This window comes from Schistocerca piceifrons, chromosome 11 (assembly GCF_021461385.2).
Source record: "Schistocerca piceifrons isolate TAMUIC-IGC-003096 chromosome 11, iqSchPice1.1, whole genome shotgun sequence".
Classification (NCBI taxonomy): domain Eukaryota; kingdom Metazoa; phylum Arthropoda; class Insecta; order Orthoptera; family Acrididae; genus Schistocerca; species Schistocerca piceifrons.
This window is the reverse complement of record NC_060148.1, coordinates 71,841,037-71,859,936: the sequence shown is the minus strand read 5'-3', so window position 1 is coordinate 71,859,936 and position 18,900 is coordinate 71,841,037. Positions and strand designations below refer to the sequence as shown.

Below are 18,900 nucleotides of genomic sequence, written 5' to 3'. Positions count from 1 at the left end.
ATTACTGTATCCCGCAACTGCAGAATAATACTGCAACAATGAAACTTAACGAGAGAAAAAAACCAAAATAACTTGAAATGCAAAGGAAATGCACCATATACGATGACAACACAGAGTCCTCATGCAAGCGTCTGCCAACAGCAAAATGTGTCAAAGGCTTTAGGAAGACTGTGCAATACTTCATAACAACAAATTCCTTCCGATGACCGTGAAGTCACAACTGTTGACATTACATTCGTGTTAGCAGTTAAGAGCGAGCTCATGCGCATGCGCAATTGAGTCGCGTTTGTGAAGCATATTCTCCCGCTTCTGGCTACAGGAATGTGGCTCTCCACTGTGCAAGCAGTCACAGCAAGCAGCTAGATGGTACCGGGAAAAGGGGGCGCCAAATTCATGTTCTCAAGGGAAAAAAAACTTGTTTCACAAAGTGCCTAACATCCAGACCACGTTGATCTATCGATCATTTATATGATTTTGAAACTCATCCTTGTTGGTTTCTGAACACATTTTAAGTTCATTTCTGAATGAATCGTAAGTTGATTTTTGAATGCGTGCATGGTGTATGTGATATGTCAGGAGAATCCTCATCGCATCTAGAAAATAAACTTTCTGCAGACAAAAGGGGATGGGGCCCGTATGAGCTGAGCTGAGTAAAGCCGAACGGATGAATGCCAGTGGCTGTCTGATGATGTGGTTGATTGGATTTTCGAATGGTCAGCTTTGTTATAATTCGTAGCGAAATCCATAGATTCAGTCTACCAGAATGGAAATAAACAACTGCAGGAATAACAAGTGGGTAAGATTACGTATTCTCGTTGTATCCAAGAAAATGAAATTTTGACAGAAACTTTCTGGCCAGATTGCTACACTAGTAAGGACCAGTTGTACAGTCGCCGGCTATCAGCCGCTTAAGTTCTGATTCGGAAGTAACGCAGAAAGCGTTTTGTACGAATTTGTAACAACGCCTAATGGCAGAACAATCGCGGGGTAACTAAACCAGTGATTCTGGCAGGGTTACTGAAGTTGATCGGCGAACAAATTTTGACAGTGACAGGAATATCCACAGAATTGGTGATGACAAGATTGTTAGAACAAGGAAGCAGAATAAACGAGGACATCACACAAATTATGGAAGGACGAGACTATTCCAAATTTATATAAGAATTTCGTAATACTACTTTCCGATCTCGTGCTTAAGAAACTGGTGCGTATGAACGAAATGTGAAACTATTTCCTAACATAAAGCTTTTTGCTTGTTGTAGGCCTAATAGGCATTTGATATTGGTACTTAGTGAATTATATTCTATCGTGTTTTAAAAATGACCATTTGTGTCAAAACACTCTCGCTAAATTGGTACAATATTAGAAAGGCCTGTTTTGTTTTATTTAGCATCCAGCGACAAAATAGATGTAATAAGATCCAGAAACCACACCAGTCTTGGGTATTATTTGTATTAACAGCTTTTTCAGTATTAGGTAACGAAATTTCGATTTTTAATGCAGCAAAAAGTTTGACCAACTTTGGTGAGGTAATAGATTCTTGTGCAGAAAGCAAAAGCACGCCATTTAAAGCTGTAGCAAGATTAGAGAGAAAAAATGCCAGGAGATAAGTATTGAAATGTGTACTTTCTTGCTTGTCTCTTGTCTATATTGGTTTTATGTATCCTGTATTTTACTTTGTCACACAAAACAAGAAGTTATTAGCTATTAGGCAATAAAGAGTCCAAATTTTCTGAAGAATTCTTGTTCTCCCGGTTACAAATAATGTCATCCGCTATTAATGGTGAGTTTTTTAAAAAATAAAGAGGGGCAGGCTATCAAACTGGCTGACTGGGAGCAGAAGAGGCAGCACAGGACATTTCTATTTCCACAGTCCTGAATATAGTTTAATGTCATCGCTTACAAAATATACACGTTTCAATTCCACAGAGCGAAATACAGTGACATGCGATAGGAGAACGCTGTACGAAGAGGCGTGGCACTGCACTTCGGCACACTTAAGGCCAAATAACATGTCTTATATTTTCTCGAACACGTATGTTTTTGTTTCAAATTTTTCAGAATGATGTGCTTTACAAGATGCGCATAGGGTACTTTTGAAAATTCGATTTTTTTTAGTATTGACCCAGTTCGCAAATATCGTAGATGCGAGGCTGATGCGCAGAGAAGTCTGAACTACAGCGGGCAGTCTCCACGTGACCCGTGTTGATGTTCAGTGGTTTTGCTGTTTCTCCTTCGTTTACTCTTACGTCAAATGAAAGAAAAGCGGATATCTTTGGCCGGGAGGTATCGAGTGAATCAAAATACATTCACATAATTACCAAAGGCTGATATACGTTATTAGTTTCAGATTTTATTTTGTTTCCACCTTTCTGACAGTCGAGCACTAATCGCCTTGCAGAACAATGAAGTTATTTTTGTCTGTTTGCTAAAGAAATTTGGCTTTCATTAACCTTTTCCGCAGAGGCATCCAATGTATTTGAAACGAAATTTTTAATTCCACAGTACTGGCTAGTTTCAACTGTTCGCTGCATTTGAAGTGCAAGTTTTCATCTTCTAGCACGTGTGGCATTATGCCATAATAAAGAACCATACATGAGCTAATGCAGTACTGGTACTCCAAGAAACTTTTCATCCGAATCTGGACATACGAATGTGCACTTTACGTTGCAGTTTAAATGTGCACATTTTAGTATGGTTCACGAAATTCTGATCTCTTGGACTACCCTGTGGCGTCTTACTGCTTTTACAACGTAATGTAAGATCTTTTAATGTTTTACATGTACGTACATACGGGCCTCCTACGTCATGTTAGCTGCGCAAGCCCGGGGCGCCTCTTACCTGGCGCTCTCTGGCAGCTGCTGGAACGAACCTGTTTCCAGCAGGTCGTGGAAAAATATTGCGAATGCTGGTTTGAAAAGCATTACTTTCAAAGTAAATATCCTTTAACGCAAGTTGGACTATGCGTGAGGATGTACCACGAAATTCTTAAATCACAGTGTGTTTGACTCCATTTAAAAATCAACTCTTTGATGACAAGCCATTTAGAAGAATTTCAAACCCTGAAGATCAGACATTTATGTCATTATTGAAAATTTTACTGCCACATATGTGTGATGTATCTTAAAGTGTAACACGCGCAAAAAATCAACATTATATCGAAAGATTAGTTTCTCTTGCAGCTTATTAACCTTAGTGACCAATATTATATGTGGAAGCTTTTCTTTTCTTGTAGCAACACTATGTATATTAATGTAAGCCATTAACTTGTGTGTTACCGCTGCTTAACAAGGAAGTTGCTATTGGCTGACTACATCACGCGTACTATGCTCTGAATACTCGTTGTCATGAGCTGGCAAGATCACGTGACATGATCTGTGACTGCCTTACAAAAGCGCATCACAATCTCTATTTCAGTGATTCGGAAAGTAACATGTGGTGTTTGGTGGAATTCCAATGTGTGCTGTGGTAATACGAAAATACGCAACGTACATGTCGCTGCACATCAAAGATATTTCCAAAACGTGTCTTTTTCCCTGAGTTTCGTTTTCTAAAGTGCCAGTAAATTCTACGCCCATGTCCAGAACCATAACAATTCAAAGGATTGATAAGTTTTGCACTTCCGAGGGAAAATATACTGTCACTTAAGACGGAAAACGTGTTTTCACGCGGGAGAAAGTGTATTTTTAAGCGGGAAATCTGGGAAAAATCCGGGAATTTTTTTCCTTGTCCACGTGTACATCCGGTATTAATCAAATTTGATACGTATGAAGTATCGTCTCTGTTGTGTGACTGGATTCTTGATTTCCTCGCAGAGATGTCACAGTTCATACTGATAGATGGCAAATCATGGAGTAGAATAGAAGTCATATACGGCGTTCCGCAAGGTAGTGTCATAGGCCCTCTGCTGTTCCTGATTTACATAAATGATCTAGGTGATAATCTGAGCTGCCCCCTTAGATTGTTTGCAGATGACGCTGTAATTTACCGTCTAGTGAAATCATCAGACGATCAATTCCAGTTACAAAATGATCTAGAGAGAATTTCTTTATGATGCGGGAAGTGGCAGTTGGCACCAAACAAAGAAAAGTGCGAGGTCATGGACATAGGTACTAAGAGAAATCCGCTAAATTTTGGGTATACGATAAATCGCACAAATTGAAGGGCTGTCAATTCAACTAAATACCTAGGAATTACAATTACGAGCAACTTAAATTGGAATGACCACATAGATAATATTGTGGGAAAGGCGAAACAGACTGCACTTTGTTGGCAGAAACTTAGAAGATGCGACAAACCTACCAAAGAGAGCCTACATTACACTTGTACGTCCTCTGCTGGAATACTGCTGCATCGTGTGGGATCTTTACCAGGTACGATTGGCGGAGGACAGCGAAAAAGTGCAAAGAAGGGCAGTTCGTTTCTTGTTATCGCAGAATATGGGTGAGAGTGTCACTGATATGATACGCGAGTTGGTGTGGCAGTCACTGAAACAAAGGCGGTTTTCTTTGCGGCGAGATCTGTTTACGAAATTTCAATTGCCAGCTTTCTCTTCCGATGGAAAATATTTTGTTGACATCCATCTATGTAGGGCGAAATGATCAACATAATAAAATAAGAGAAATCAGAGCTCCAATGGAAAGATTGAGGTGTTCCTTTTTCCTACACGCCATTTGAGAGTGGAATGGTGGAGAAATAGTATGAAACAGGTTCATTCAACCCTCTGCCAGGCACTTCAGTGTGAACTGCAGAGTAACCATGTAGATGTAGATGTTGATTCCCTCCTGTATAGAGATTCAAGAACTTCCTGTTTTGATTGACCAAGATAATCAGCTGCAGATATCGACTTTGGAATCCAGTGAACATTTAAAACCCTCCTGCACCTCAGGCAGGCAACAGAAGCACACCCATTTCGACTGGCAGTCATGGAAGACACAGAGAATGTGTTGAAATTATATCAGGAGCAGGCATCAAACAGAAATATTTCAATTTTCGTGCATACAAATCATGCGGGTAATAACGCGTAATTTGGCACAAGAAGTACATACCTACAAGTAAAGCAATTTTAAAAAGGCTCAATATAAGGTGACACACACCTACATGTGGTACATGCACACTGAAGACATAATCGATAGTGTCGAATTGTATACTTAGTGTCCAGGATAATAGTAATAATTATGCAGCACATGCTGATGTCAAAATCAGTATGCTCCGTAGAGAATGTGAAACAAAGCATAAAAAAATAGAATGCCAGGATGAGATGCAAGACTTGGAAAGGTAAGTAGTGGGGAAATGATTGGGATGCAAACACAACAGGTTATGTTACAACGAAAAAAGTGAGAAACTTACTGTTAGAGAAGGAAGCAATGGACTTACAGCACACACAATAACAAACTATGACAATGAAAAACAAAGAATAAAGTTTTGGGGGGTGAATTGGTAGCTTTCAGAGAAGGTAGAAAAAGATCAAATAGGTAAAAAACAGGGCCAAATAGAAATCCTTGGTTAATGCAAGAGATACTGAGTTCAACTGTTAAAAGAAGAAACTATAAAAATTCAGCAAATAAAGCAGGCAAAAGGAAATATGAATGTTTAAAAAATTATTGACGAGAAGTGCAAAATGGCTAAGGAGGACTGTCTAGAAGGTGTGTGTGTGTGTGTGTGTGTGTGTGTGTGTGTGTGTGTGGTGTTCTTAGCATGTTAGTTTAAGTAGTGTGTAAGTCTGGGGACGAATGACCTCAAGAACCTGGTAGCAGACAGCATTCCTTCAGAGCTGCTGACAGTTTTGGGAGAGCAAGGTATGACAAAACTCTCCCATCTTGTATGACACAAATCTCCCATCTAGTGTGCAAGATGTATGAGGGAGGTGAAATACCCTCACATTTCAAGAATAATATGAGATTTCAGTTCCAAAGAAAGCAGTTGCTGACAGGTGTGAGCACTAATGAAATACCAGTTACGTCATTGGGTTGCAAATTATTAACATGAGCTCCTTGCAGAATAATGGAAAAACTCGTAGAAGCTGATGTCGGGGAATATCAGTTTGGATTTTGTAGATGTCTAGTAATATATGAGGCAATAATGACCCAATGATTTCTGTTAGAAGATACACTACTGACCATTAAAGTTGCTACACCAAGAAGAAATTCAGATAATAAATGGGTATTCATTGGATAAATATATTATACTAGAACTGACATGTGATTACATTTTCACTCAGTTTAGGTGCATAGATCCAGAGAAATCAGTACCCAGAACAACCACCTCTGGCCGTAATAACGGCCTTGATACGCCTGGGCATTGAGTCAAACAGAGTTTGGATGGCGTGTACAGGTACAGCTGCCCGTGCAGCTTCAACACAATACCACAGTTCATCAAGAGTAGTGACTGGTGTATTGTGAAGAGCCAGTTGCTCGGCCACCATTGACCAGACGTTTTTAATTGGTGAGAGATCTGGAGAATGTGCTGGCCAGGGCAGCAGTTGAACATTTTCTATATCCAGAAAGGCCCGTACAAGACCTGCAACATGCGGTCATGCATTATCCTGCTGAAATGTAGGGTTTCGTGTGGATTGAATGAAGGGTAGAGCCACGGGTCTGAAATGTAACGTCCACTGTTGAAAGTGCCGTCAATGCGAACAAGAGGTGACAGAGACGAGTAACCAATGGCACCCCATACCATCACGCCGGGTGATACACCAGTATGGCGATAACGAGTACACGCTCCCTATTTGCGTTCACTGCGATGTCGCAAAACACAGATGCGACGATCATGATACTGTAAACAGAACCTGGAGTCATCCGAAAAAATGACGTTTTGACAAACGTGCACCCAGGTTCATCGTTGAGTACACCATCACAGGTGGTCCAGTCTGTGATGCAGCACCGGCGCTACAGTTTGGAGCCGAGCGACTGCTACGGTCGCAGGTTCGAATCGTGCCTCGGGCATGGATGTGTGTGATGTCCTTAGGTTAGTTAGGTATACTTAGTTGTAAGTTCTAGGTGACAGCGGCGCCAACGCACTGCCCTTTTATTCCTTGTGTACGCAATACTGCTGCCATCTGTATGTGTAGATATCGGTATCTCATGACCTTCTGTCAGCTCAGCCTGTCTCTGCCTGGAAGCACCCGGGTGGTTCTACAACGCAAAAGACCTGCTGTCAGTTAGAAATTAGAAACTACTCGAAATTGTACGTAGACAGAATAGATTTTAAATAAGCTAAACATTTATTCAAAATAACTGATGCCTTGTCATCCACAAACTAAATACTCTCATTAGTGAAGTGTGGTTTTACATTTTAATTGAGAATATAGTCAAATTGCACACCATCGACTGCTAGGCACATTTGGAATGGCTGTTTGAGAGAGAGAGAGAGAGAGAGAGATATATATGTACTGGACAAGCTACATTGGATGATACCTCGTTGTGTGGTCTGGCGCGTATCATCTGACATACTTGGGATTCATGACACTATCTTTCAGTCAAAACAAGGGACATGAGAGGTTTTGCAAACATTAACAGTAAATAAATGATAATTAAGTTGAAAAATAACTCGCTCGTTTGATGAAGAAGCAAATATGAATGTAGTCTGTTTCTACTGCCGTTTACCAGACGACGATGCAATCCATAACTGCTTCCTCTTTGCGGCACATTTATTCATTGCTTCCAACTTTGCTTCTTGATTAAGATGCCTAATCCTTAGAAATGTTCTCGTTTTTACATAAAGAGTAATAACTGGTTCATGGACCTCAGGAAACTTTTGTTTTGTAATAGAGCACAGAGACTTTACGACATTTTTTTGTCTACACACTCCATTTCCGTGAAAAGCAGCAAATTCTTCTTCAAACAGCAACACCGTTGTTTTCCCATACTGGCATTGGAGTGTAAAGACCCACGAGATGTAATTGATATCCAGTCTGTAGCATGATCTCCTTCACTTTTTGCTGATGGAAAGCCTAGTGATTTATCAATGTTGTGGCACTTAAATGCAATATAGCCTGCAATGTATTTTACCGCATGCGGAAGAACATCTCACATTACAGAGTCATCCCCCATTGCTACCACATGTCACCAAATTTTCTTCCACATTCACAGTTTCTGGGATTTCTCATAGTGGCGCTTCGTCAGCAACATACACACAGAGCTCACTGGTAATGAAACTTAGGGATGCAGGATCCGGGTCGACGTCACACTGGGAAGACTCCGTGTTTAATTCTTTAGTAACTGACGTGTTCCCAGAGAGAGAAATATCACTTGCATTACCCGTCAGTATAAGGAGACTTGCCCTGTTCCTTCCTTCAAAAGGTGTAGGATTGTTACGAAATATTCCTAATCCTCGTACCCTAGAAAAAAGCTTTCCAGGCAATCTTGATTCAGTCTACAAGTTAATGAATAGCTAACTTACACAGTTTTCATACTTTCGAAAAGACCAAAGGGAGATTTTATTGAAGCTATAAAACCTTTTTGGAAAGGCAACATTCTTTCTTTGTCACCAACGCACATTGCTGGACAGATGTCTAAGAATCTGTACAAAGTATTTTCTCAAATTGAGAGATGGATTCGCAACCCACTACGGAGGGATGAGCATTCATATTTTGGAACTCTACAGTTCAAGACATCAAAGACGTCGTTAACGAGTTCAATAAAATGACTTTCGATGTCTTTATGAAGAACATACTTGAAAGCCTGAGCTGTTTGTTGTGAAAATAATGCCGGCACGGGTGGCCGAGCGGTTCTAGGCGCTACAGGAACCGCGCGACCGCCGCGGTCGCAGGTTCGAATCCTGCCTCGGGCATGGATGTGTGTGATGTCCTTAGGTTAGTTAGGTTTAAGTAGTTCTAAGTTCTAGGGGACTGATGACCTCAGAAGTTAAGTCCCATATTGCTCAGAGCCATTTGAACCATTTTTGTCGTGAAAATAGTCGCGCTGCCATCTGTACATTCTGCCTTGCTTGTCGAGTTGAGTTTCAGTGCGCTTCAGTAATGTGGTGTGTTATCGTTAAGTCACTCTTCTGATGCTTTAAAAGTTCCTGTATAGCTGCTTTAGATATTTTGGACCCATCAGGTAGCGTATTACCTGTATCCAAGAAACTGTTCCGTAATAACTTTAACAGGTGTGGTACACCGAAGAAAACCCATACATTCGTGGTGCAGTCTGCTTGATTTTCGAAATAAGCTCTCTCTGTATTGACAGACAGTTCCTTCCAAACTTTTATATTTTTTCCGCCCATATCACACATCAAAACAACACAGATTCCAGATTCCTCAACTGCATTACTGATGCTCTGAAGCAAATTACTGGTCATCACAGTGTCGAAATCATACTAAACTGGTGGTTTCCACTGCTGCCACAACCCACGTATCGTGCAAACTTGTACATTGGGATGTGGTCCGGCTACTACGTCTTCAGACGAATCGTAACATATGCGGCCATCAACATTGATTTCGTCAAATGTCAGAACAGCTAGTCTCTCTCTAGAGTAGTAAGTGTGTGACTTGGCTTTCAATAAACACAGGATATCTTCAAGAATGCCAAGTCTGCATTTAAATTCCTTTGTCCATTTCTGAAGCGTTGCCCTGCACTGCAAAGGAATTTTTCGCTTTCGCAACTAAGTGTATGCTTTAGGTGACAGAGCTCTTAAAGTTAATGCATGGGCAATGTCCTCTGAATTCCGCTTTACCCTTTCATTTTCGTTTAATAGACATCTTATTTGTGCCGGTGTAAAACACTTTGACAATACACTATTTACACTTTTGTGCAATTTTACTTTTTCTTTCACGTCAGATGACTTTTCTGCCCGCTTCAGCGAAAGAACGTCGGAGATCTTTTGTTTTACTAAGTAAGGCTGCATCACATTTTTTAGTGCCGCTTCTTTCTGTGCATTCAATCTCGGCCCTCAGTTCATTAATTTGCAAATTCTTATTCACTAGTTCAGTGGGTGCATGAACGGAATCTGTACATGTGGTTCGGTCAACTTTTTTTTTTTTTTCGGTGACACAGTTTCTAAAGCCGTCAAAGCTCGCTTTTGCAAACTTCTTGCTCCACAGCGTTGTGCACGACTTCCGGATCTCTAAAGCATAAATTTAATTTTAATTTTATTATTCCTAAAATTATTTACCGAGTAGGCCTACTATTCCTAAAATTTTTGACCAAGTACTATGCAACTGCATTAATTTCTCGCTAAAAATAAGATCAGTTGACAAAAGGGATTAAATATCAGTGGCATAAGCGGCTACAATAGCCTAGTTTGATAAAATGTAAAAATACAATGTAAGAGGAAATACAGGTATACGAACCCATAACCTCCAACATGGGAGTCAGAATCCACACCACTACGCTGCAAAGTCAACTGGTCAGCATCAGCTATTGTTACAGAAGTAAATGTAAACAAATTACGCGAAATATGCTGAATTTGTCATTTGAACTATATACTAGCTTTAAAATAGTTAACATATCGAGAATATAAAAAAACGGCTATTTCTAAGACAAATGTAGCTATTGTATCCAGGAGGAAAAGCAAATAAACTTGAGCAACATTATTAATTTCCTGTACAACATAACGAGTCATTCACTCCCGTAAAGCAATGCGTCAAAAAGTGTTGCATTTATGTGAATTCGTTTGTATTGTGGTAATTTTTCAGTTTCAATTATTGAAGGTGTTATGTATGTGCAGACGTCTTACGCTTTTGTTTGCATCACCGCTTTCCGCAATTTCTTGTCCACGCCAATTCGGAATGTTTATGCAGGGGATTGCTACTGGTGATAACTTCTTCCTTGAAGGTAACCCTAGAAGCTCATTTCTCAAATCCCGTTCATAATCTTCTGGTCGATAGTGACCTGACCACACACGTGCAGTTTTCACATTCACTTTGTCCTTGCGTTTGCATCGAACCATCCATTCACGTCGCAAGTGCTCATCCTTGGGAAAAACGTGATAAGTAACATCTGTCGTTGTTCGAGCACTATTAATGCAATGTGCCACGGCACATTTACAGCGAGCCTTGCTCGTGGCTGTCTCAAAACTGAATGCACGGCACTGCAGCCTCCTCTCCTCTCCTGTCCTCTCCTCTCCTGTCCTCTCCTCTCCTGTCCTCTCCTCTCCTGTCCTCTCCTCTCCTGTCCTCTCCTCTCCTGTCCTCTCCTCTCCTGTCCTCTCCTCTCCTGTCCTCTCCTCTCCTGTCCTCTCCTCTCCTGTCCTCTCCTCTCCTGTCCTCTCCTCTCCTGTCCTCTCCTCTCCTGTCCTCTCCTCTCCTGTCCTCTCCTCTCCTGTCCTCTCCTCTCCTGTCCTCTCCTCTCCTGTCCTCTCCTCTCCTGTCCTCTCCTCTCCTGTCCTCTCCTCTCCTGTCCTCTCCTCTCCTGTCCTGTCCTCTCCTGTCCTGTCCTCTCTTCTCCTCTCCTGTCCTCTCTTCTCCTCTCCTGTCCTCTCTTCTCCTCTCCTGTCCTCTCTTCTCCTCTCCTGTCCTCTCTTCTCCTCTCCTGTCCTCTCTTCTCCTCTCCTGTCCTCTCTTCTCCTCTCCTGTCCTCTCCTGTCCTCTCCTCTCCTGTCCTCTCCTCTCCTGTCCTCTCCTGTCCTCTCCTCTCCTCTCCTGTCCTCTCCTCTCCTCTCCTGTCCTCTCCTCTCCTCTCCTGTCCTCTCCTGTCCTCTCCTCTCCTCTCCTGTCCTCTCCTCTCCTCTCCTGTCCTCTCCTCTCCTCTCCTGTCCTCTCCTCTCCTCTCCTGTCCTGTCCTCTCCTCTCCTCTCCTGTCCTCTCCTCTCCTCTCCTGTCCTCTCCTCTCCTCTCCTGTCCTCTCCTCTCCTCTCCTGTCCTCTCCTCTCCTCTCCTGTCCTCTCCTCTCCTCTCCTGTCCTCTCCTCTCCTCTCCTGTCCTCTCCTCTCCTCTCCTGTCCTCTCCTCTCCTCTCCTGTCCTCTCCTCTCCTCTCCTGTCCTCTCCTCTCTCCCCTCTCCTCTCCCCTCTCCCCTCTCCTCTCCCCCTCTCTCCCCTCTCCTCTCCCCCTCTCTCCCCTCTCCTCTCCCCCTCTCTCCCCTCTCCTCTCCCCTCTCCTCTCCCCCCTCTCCCCCCTCTCCCCCCTCTCCCCCCTCTCCCCCCTCTCCCCCCTCTCCCCCCTCTCCCCCCTCTCCCCGCTCTCCCCCCTCTCCCCCCTCTCCCCTCCCCCCTCTCCCCCCCCTCTCCCCCCTCTCCCCCCTCTCCTCTCCCCCCTCTCTCCCCTCTCCTCTCCCCCCTCTCTCCCCTCTCCTCTCCCCCCTCTCTCCCCTCTCCTCTCCCCCCTCTCTCCCCTCTCCTCTCCCCCCTCTCTCCCCTCTCCTCTCCCCCCTCTCTCCCCTCTCCTCTCCCCCCTCTCTCCCCTCTCCTCTCCCCCCTCTCTCCCCTCTCCTCTCCCCCCTCTCTCCCCTCTCCTCTCTCAAGGCGCGCGAGGCCGTCTGCGAGTTTTTTTACTCGCTTGGGGCCAGAATGGCCTGCCTGCTTTTTCTATATACCTCGGTTCCGAAATGCCATGCCGGCGTTTCCGCGGTGCGCACCTTAAATCGGTGACAACGCACTGTGCAGACCCATCCGGGCAGTGTTCATTTTTAGGTAAATGAGTTGGCACCACTGCAAGACAGCAGACGATAGCCCTCTCCCGAAACACAACATTGTGGAGTAAATCACATCAACACAGGAATAGAAATCAAAAGCCAGGGTTGCTACATCTATTACAAATATACGACAGAACCGAATGCCTGTTCATCTGAATGCATTTTCATCTACACTTCCCTCCTAAATGTATGGATATATTCAGAATATAAACGAAATGTGGTGTAATTATACCGGAGAACTGAAGACTTGCTCTTCCATTGTGTTTCCTCTAAGAGGTAAAAGTACCCCTTGATTGGGTGGATTGAAGCGCAACCATTCTTGTGATACGAGTAGTGCTCAGAAGTAACGGGAAACTCATCATTTCACGCGTTTTATTACTCAGATTCATACTTCCTTTTTGTCATTGTGTGTACGAAGTTATGCGTATCGGTTATTTAGTGTGTTGTCAGGCGTCAGAAAGGTTACTGGTATTTTATGAGTATTACTGTAAAAACGGATTACCGCATTTGTACTAAAATTTGCTATGAGGACGGATTAAAATGCATCGTGGTTTTAGAAATATTATATACTGCTTTTGGTGAGTATACTACGAGTGAAATAGGTGTTAACGGCCGGTATAAACCTTCAGAAGAAGATGAGGATGACGAGAAGTTCATAATAGAAAACGAACTGAGAGTTAAACCAAACGATGCGTAAACTAAAACTCAATCGTCTCGGTGACAGATGGCCGAGACCAGTGAAATGTGAATGTTACGTTTCTGACAGTAATCTTCGGTTTTGACAGTACAGTGCACCACGACTCCTTGTCCCAAGATGAAACGGCCAGTAGGCAGAACTTCTCACCAGGTCAACCCCAATGGCTTGAAGCAATGCGGAAAGAAGTCCGGCTTTGTGGCGGAACAGTTCACCGTTTCTGCACTGCGATAACGCACCTGCTCACACTTTGTTGCGTGCTTGTGCATGTTTGGCTAGAAACAATACTGTAGTGATGTCCTTGGCCCCACGTTCGCTCCATGTGTGACATTTTGTTCTCAAAAATAAAGACAAACCTTAAAGAGCTATCTTTTACATCAGAGATGAGATTCAAACTGCACATCTGAGAGAACTAAACTCTACTGTAAGGACTGTTCCAGAATAGTTTGAAGCATTGGAAGAAGCACTGGAATAAATGTATAATATGTAATGGGAAATATTTCGGGTGAAGACGACATTGATGTAGACCTATAGATAAACCCAGTGTTGGATACAACATTCACCGCTGTTGCTTCCACTATCATATTGTCCATTTTGGTGCCAATGTCACGACCCTGTCACCGTCTTCTAAGAGGAATGTCGTTGGTTCGCCACCCAAGTTTCGTCGACATAAAAGAGTTCTGTTAATTTCCTGACTTGTATCAAGTATTTGCATCGCCAGTCAGTAATGACTTCTCTCTAGAGGGACCTTTCCTTTACTTAGAGGTCTGTTGCAAGTAAATCGTATTTCATGCAGTGTCTTACGCTAGACAGCTTTCTTGCAAGGAAAATAATTTTTTTGTTTTTACAGCAACAGCTAATTTGTGTAATGTCAGCACTATTTTTTTAGCCATACAAAAGTCACTATGGTTGATCCAATTACCTATTTTGAGATGCTGCCTGCAATGATGGATTTATTCCCCAAATTTCTTAGTGGATTTTCTTGGCGGTTCTGGTAAACCGCGTGGTTTATTTTCGGTCGTCTTTGTTGAATCGTCCAATATCGGTAAGGCTGACTTTTGTGTAAACTACAATCTTTTTATTGTGACAGGCAACATTAGCCCCGAGTTCTCTCTGTGCCGACTCTTGCTTGGATTAGTCTTTAACTTGCATCAGATGTGGGGAGAGATTCTCGCGACATTGGTTCAACTTCAGCAATGCCAGATCTATACAAGCATTTTGATATTTGTAAGTGAACATGCGATAATGAATCAACACTGTCTGTTTCTATTTCTTACAGACACCTAATTTCTTTCTGGCATGATCTAATCTATGCATAGCATTAGATACAGGAAATATAGTACTTTTTTGAGATTGGTCTAAAGTTACGGTTTAAGTGTTTCTACTACAACTGAAACAGAAATTTTACTCAAGAGCAACATAGTTGGTGTACGTTTACAGTTCCGAAGACCTTTTTAACTCTAAATGGAAAGTGTTACGCTGCCTGTAGCGGTGTGTAACTTAGTTTGTGTCCAGAATTTTCAAAAATTGCAAGAAGTTACACAAAGTTAACATGACTGAGTATAGTAGTTGTGCAGGATACCGTCTGCCACAGACCATATGGTGGCTTGCAAAGTGTGTAAGTAGATCGAGATGAATGTTCAAGTGGATGTATCTCTTGTTGCATGCAAGATTATATGAGCACATGTGACGATTATTATGCAGCGGGTAGTGAGTGAGTGAGTGTGTGTGTGTGTGTGTGTGTGTGTGTGTGTGTGTGTGTGTGTGTGTGTGTGTGTGTGTGTGTCAGGGAGAGTCGACCTGGTGCCCTTGTTGTATTTCAGATATGTCGACCAACTTATTGTGTACGAAGCAGTGACTTTTATATTTTTTGTCGGCATGTCAGAAAATTTCCGTGTTACTGGTCTGAATGACTTAGCTGTCTGGTGAGGAAGTAGTATTTCAGTGCTTACAGATATGTTTAGTTTCCAGTGTTTTCTTCCTAAGTGACAGAAGGAATTGGTACTCAGAGAAGGTAGTTTTAGGGGTGTGTTTGAATGTAGATGAAGGATTGGGTAGCAACTTCATGCCGAGGTGAAAGGAGGCGGATCTGTGGAGTGAATTATGAGGAAATGTGCCAGATGAATTTGTAGGAGATGAAGTGGACCTATTTTTGATGGGAGATGGCTAAAGTTTTTGATTATGGGCTAGTGCTGTGGATCTGTCTGTAATACGCTGGTTAACCCATATCGCAGAAGCGAGATTTCTAGACTTTTGACTTGTTGCTCTGAAGAAGTGTATTCAGAATTATTGCCAGTTTTGTGGCTGTGACAGTTTCTTTCATTTGCTGTGTGTGTCTCGATAGTAGAGAGTAAGTGTGTCGATGTTTTGTGCAGGAGCCTTTCTGGGGCACAGCGAGGCAGGTGGCTGATACAGGCGGCTAAGGTGGGGGCGGTGGAGGTGGTGCGGCTGTTGCTGGCAGCTGGGGCGGACGCGGGGGCGAGGGACGAGAGCGGGTGCACCACCCTGCACTGGGCTGCAGAGAGAGGCCACGCGGCTGTGGTGCGGCTGCTGCTCTCTGCGGCATCCGACCCCAACGCCAGGTCTCAGAAGGGGTGGACGCCGCTGCACTTCGCGGCATACTGTGGCCGCGCAGAAGCGACGGCTGCGTTGCTGGAGGCCGGAGCCGACAGGGGGGTGTGGACTAATGACGGGAGGACCCCACTGGACTATGCCGTACTGTGCAACCATCGTCAGCTCGTCCAGATGCTAACAGAGCCTTAATACGTGCCAGTAGGGGAAATGACATCATGTATTTCATTGTACATGATATTAAAATAAAAAAAATTGAAAAAATGAACACTTTCTCTATTCATTTCTACCTTTTGCAGTCCACACAATTCCTCCAGTAACACAACTATTGCAACAACAGGAGATACCTGTAAACCAGCGTGACAAACCTTCCTTTTGAGAATTCACTCTGTAAAACATTTCAGAAGCAATGTCCGCAAAAGCTCAGCAACAGTTGACAAATACTCATTCATAAACTCCACTTCTCTCTCCCTCTCTGTCTTGTGTTTCTCGTCCCACATACAACATTCAAACAGCTTACAAGAATACAGCTGACGTCTTTCACAACCGCCTGTATTTCGAAACACGGACGCCCAATCTCTTCCAAGACACAAATGCGAGAATACCGGTTGTTGGGTAACACGTCGCCCAGCCGCAATAACATCACTTCTTCCCACCAGTCCGCTACATTACCTAATTACTGCAAACTGTTTGCTAACAGTGTCTATGGTGCGGCATCACATCACTGCGAACTGCACCATACTCAGATTACTGCCACATAAGCTGTTCAGTTAGAATGTATCTTCACTTAAGACTTCACACTGAATTCACTTCTGTGCGTGCACTGCACAAGTACTTTTCCTGTTTAACTGCAATGTCACATTTGCAGCAGTGCTCACACCACATCACGCTCACACCATCTGCAGCAGTCTTCCGAGCTCACCTTCAAATAAAGAGAATTGAAGATCCACCTAAAATCATTCCTCTCCCACACACCTCCCTTGCTGCTCTTACAGAACAAACTGCCGTCTCTCAGGGAATTATACTCAATCACGTGAGACATGGAGCGATCACTGGAATTATACGGCAGTTTCCCAAAGTACACTTACGCGTCTCTGTAGGCGTTTTGGAAGCAGACCACATTAGGAACATTCATTCCCCTTTCTGCTGTGATACAATTAGACTTGGCATCCCCGTGCGTGCATGTGTGACCAAAGTGGCAGACTGCATTCTGAACAAGAGCTTCTGTGGCCCTCATGTGGCGGCGTTACAGACAGAAGCTCCTTAACATTCTCTGTGAGGAAGCAGCGACGGCAGAAGGCAGTATTGACTTGCTGAGTGACCTCCACAGCATTGATGAATGCTTCAGGCTCTGCCAGTTGATCCTCAACATAAATAAATGTAACATACTGTGCATACACCAGAAAAGAAATCCACTACTGTAAAATTACACTGCTGATCACAAATTGCTGGAAACAGTAAGTCACCTACCGTAAAATATCTAGCAGTAACTATCCAGAGCCATCCTGCGTGCAATGACCAAAAGATACCAATTGGTAAGAAACTGCAATAGATCTTTTCTCAGCGATTCCACAATCATATGTTTTGGGCTCCTAAATCCAAATTTCGTGCTTCCTGCCCTGTAGTATGTTGGCTTCACAACGAAAGCCTCAAAATTTTCAGACTTTTCTCAGATTTTCATTTATTTCACAAAGACTACGTGTTTCTCAAAGTTGAAAACCCAACACAAAATTAAATTGGACAAACTCTTCTACAACATGCAGCAATCAGCAGTGATTTTCTGACGGCGAGTGATGACCGCACTAGAGCGTCCTAAAAAAACGGTGACTCCCCAAAATTCGGATCGCGCCTAACGCACTCTGCTATTACGGCACTTTGGAACGGTATGGCACGCGTCAGCAGACGGAAAACAGCCCAGAACTCCATCTGCTTTCTTCGCATCGTCAAACACAGTAGCACTCACGGCAGACATCCGCTGTCGAAACGGACGTCATATATTTTGAAACGTGTTCGCATTTATTTAAACTAGTGCTTCTAAGTGTGTGGTTGGTATCTGAGAAATGGCTAAAATTTATTTTGATATATAAATACGTAAATCTCAGTCCAGTGCGACAGAAAAGTCTAAATATTGAATTTTGTACCGAAGTATGCGAAGCACACGCTACACGATGCGAAATCCAGGCTAGCCGGTACATCAAACAATTCGCCTGCGAGAGAAGAGGTCGTTTTCTACGTAATTTATACATACCATTTATCTGCAAAACAGATAACTCAATTTAAAATATTGAGTCCTGAATATTGTAAATCTTTATCTTCAGACTTGTAAACAATAAATGCACCAGATCTGCTATCATATTTATAGTGCAAATGAAGATAAAATGTAATGCATCCCGCTTTGTGTCAAAACTGCTCCAAAATTCACAAGATAACGCCTTTCTGAAATAACTTTCCAAATCGGTAAGTCTGAAATATGATGATTTCACAGATACATTCTGGTGTGTGGCGGAGGACAGTTTGAGTACCACAGCTGTTCCGGCCTTTTCCTGTTGCAGTCGCGGTGTGAAACACTGCTGGTAAGCCACCGTGTGACCTCCATTCTCCTTAATTTTTACTTTCACGCTCCCTCCTTAATTTTTACTTTCACGCTCCCTGCTTAATTTTTACTTTCACGCTCCTCCCGAGACGCGCGCAGCAGGTAGCAATATATCGGTTGAGTCAGGTGTAGAGAAACTCAAATAGAGCTAAAGTCTCCTTCATGTCCCTGTTGTACTCTCATAAAAATGTTTGCAATCGACTGAAAAATTTCACGTCGACAAGAATAAACAGTTTTGATCTGTCTTTGCTCAACTTATCGGTTCCCGTTAAGACTAGCAGAAGGGCCGAGTACGTCTTTCAAACACTGACTGTGAAATTGCATTGTCCTGCTTTTCCTAAAAGCTGCCTCAGAACAGTAGCAGGCAGGGTCCTTTCGCACACTAGCCTTACTGTAACTCAGCCACCAATCAAGAACCGAGCTGAAATTTTGCCATTCGTATTGACGTGCTTCCCAAATATCAGTGAT

The 18,900-nt window shown here is 43.0% G+C and overlaps 1 protein-coding gene across 1 annotated transcript in view; it reads left to right on the top strand.

Annotated features, from left to right (window-relative positions):
* The window catches only part of LOC124719969 (ankyrin-1-like), a 64,692-nt gene extending 48,650 nt beyond the window's left edge, over positions 1–16,042 (top strand). The window contains exon 4 of the mRNA XM_047245187.1: positions 15,644–16,042. Coding sequence (XP_047101143.1) covers positions 15,644–16,031 — 388 coding nt within the window. The 3' untranslated portion in view covers positions 16,032–16,042. The remainder of the gene's footprint in view (positions 1–15,643) is intronic.
* The last annotated feature ends 2,858 nt before the right edge of the window (positions 16,043–18,900 follow it).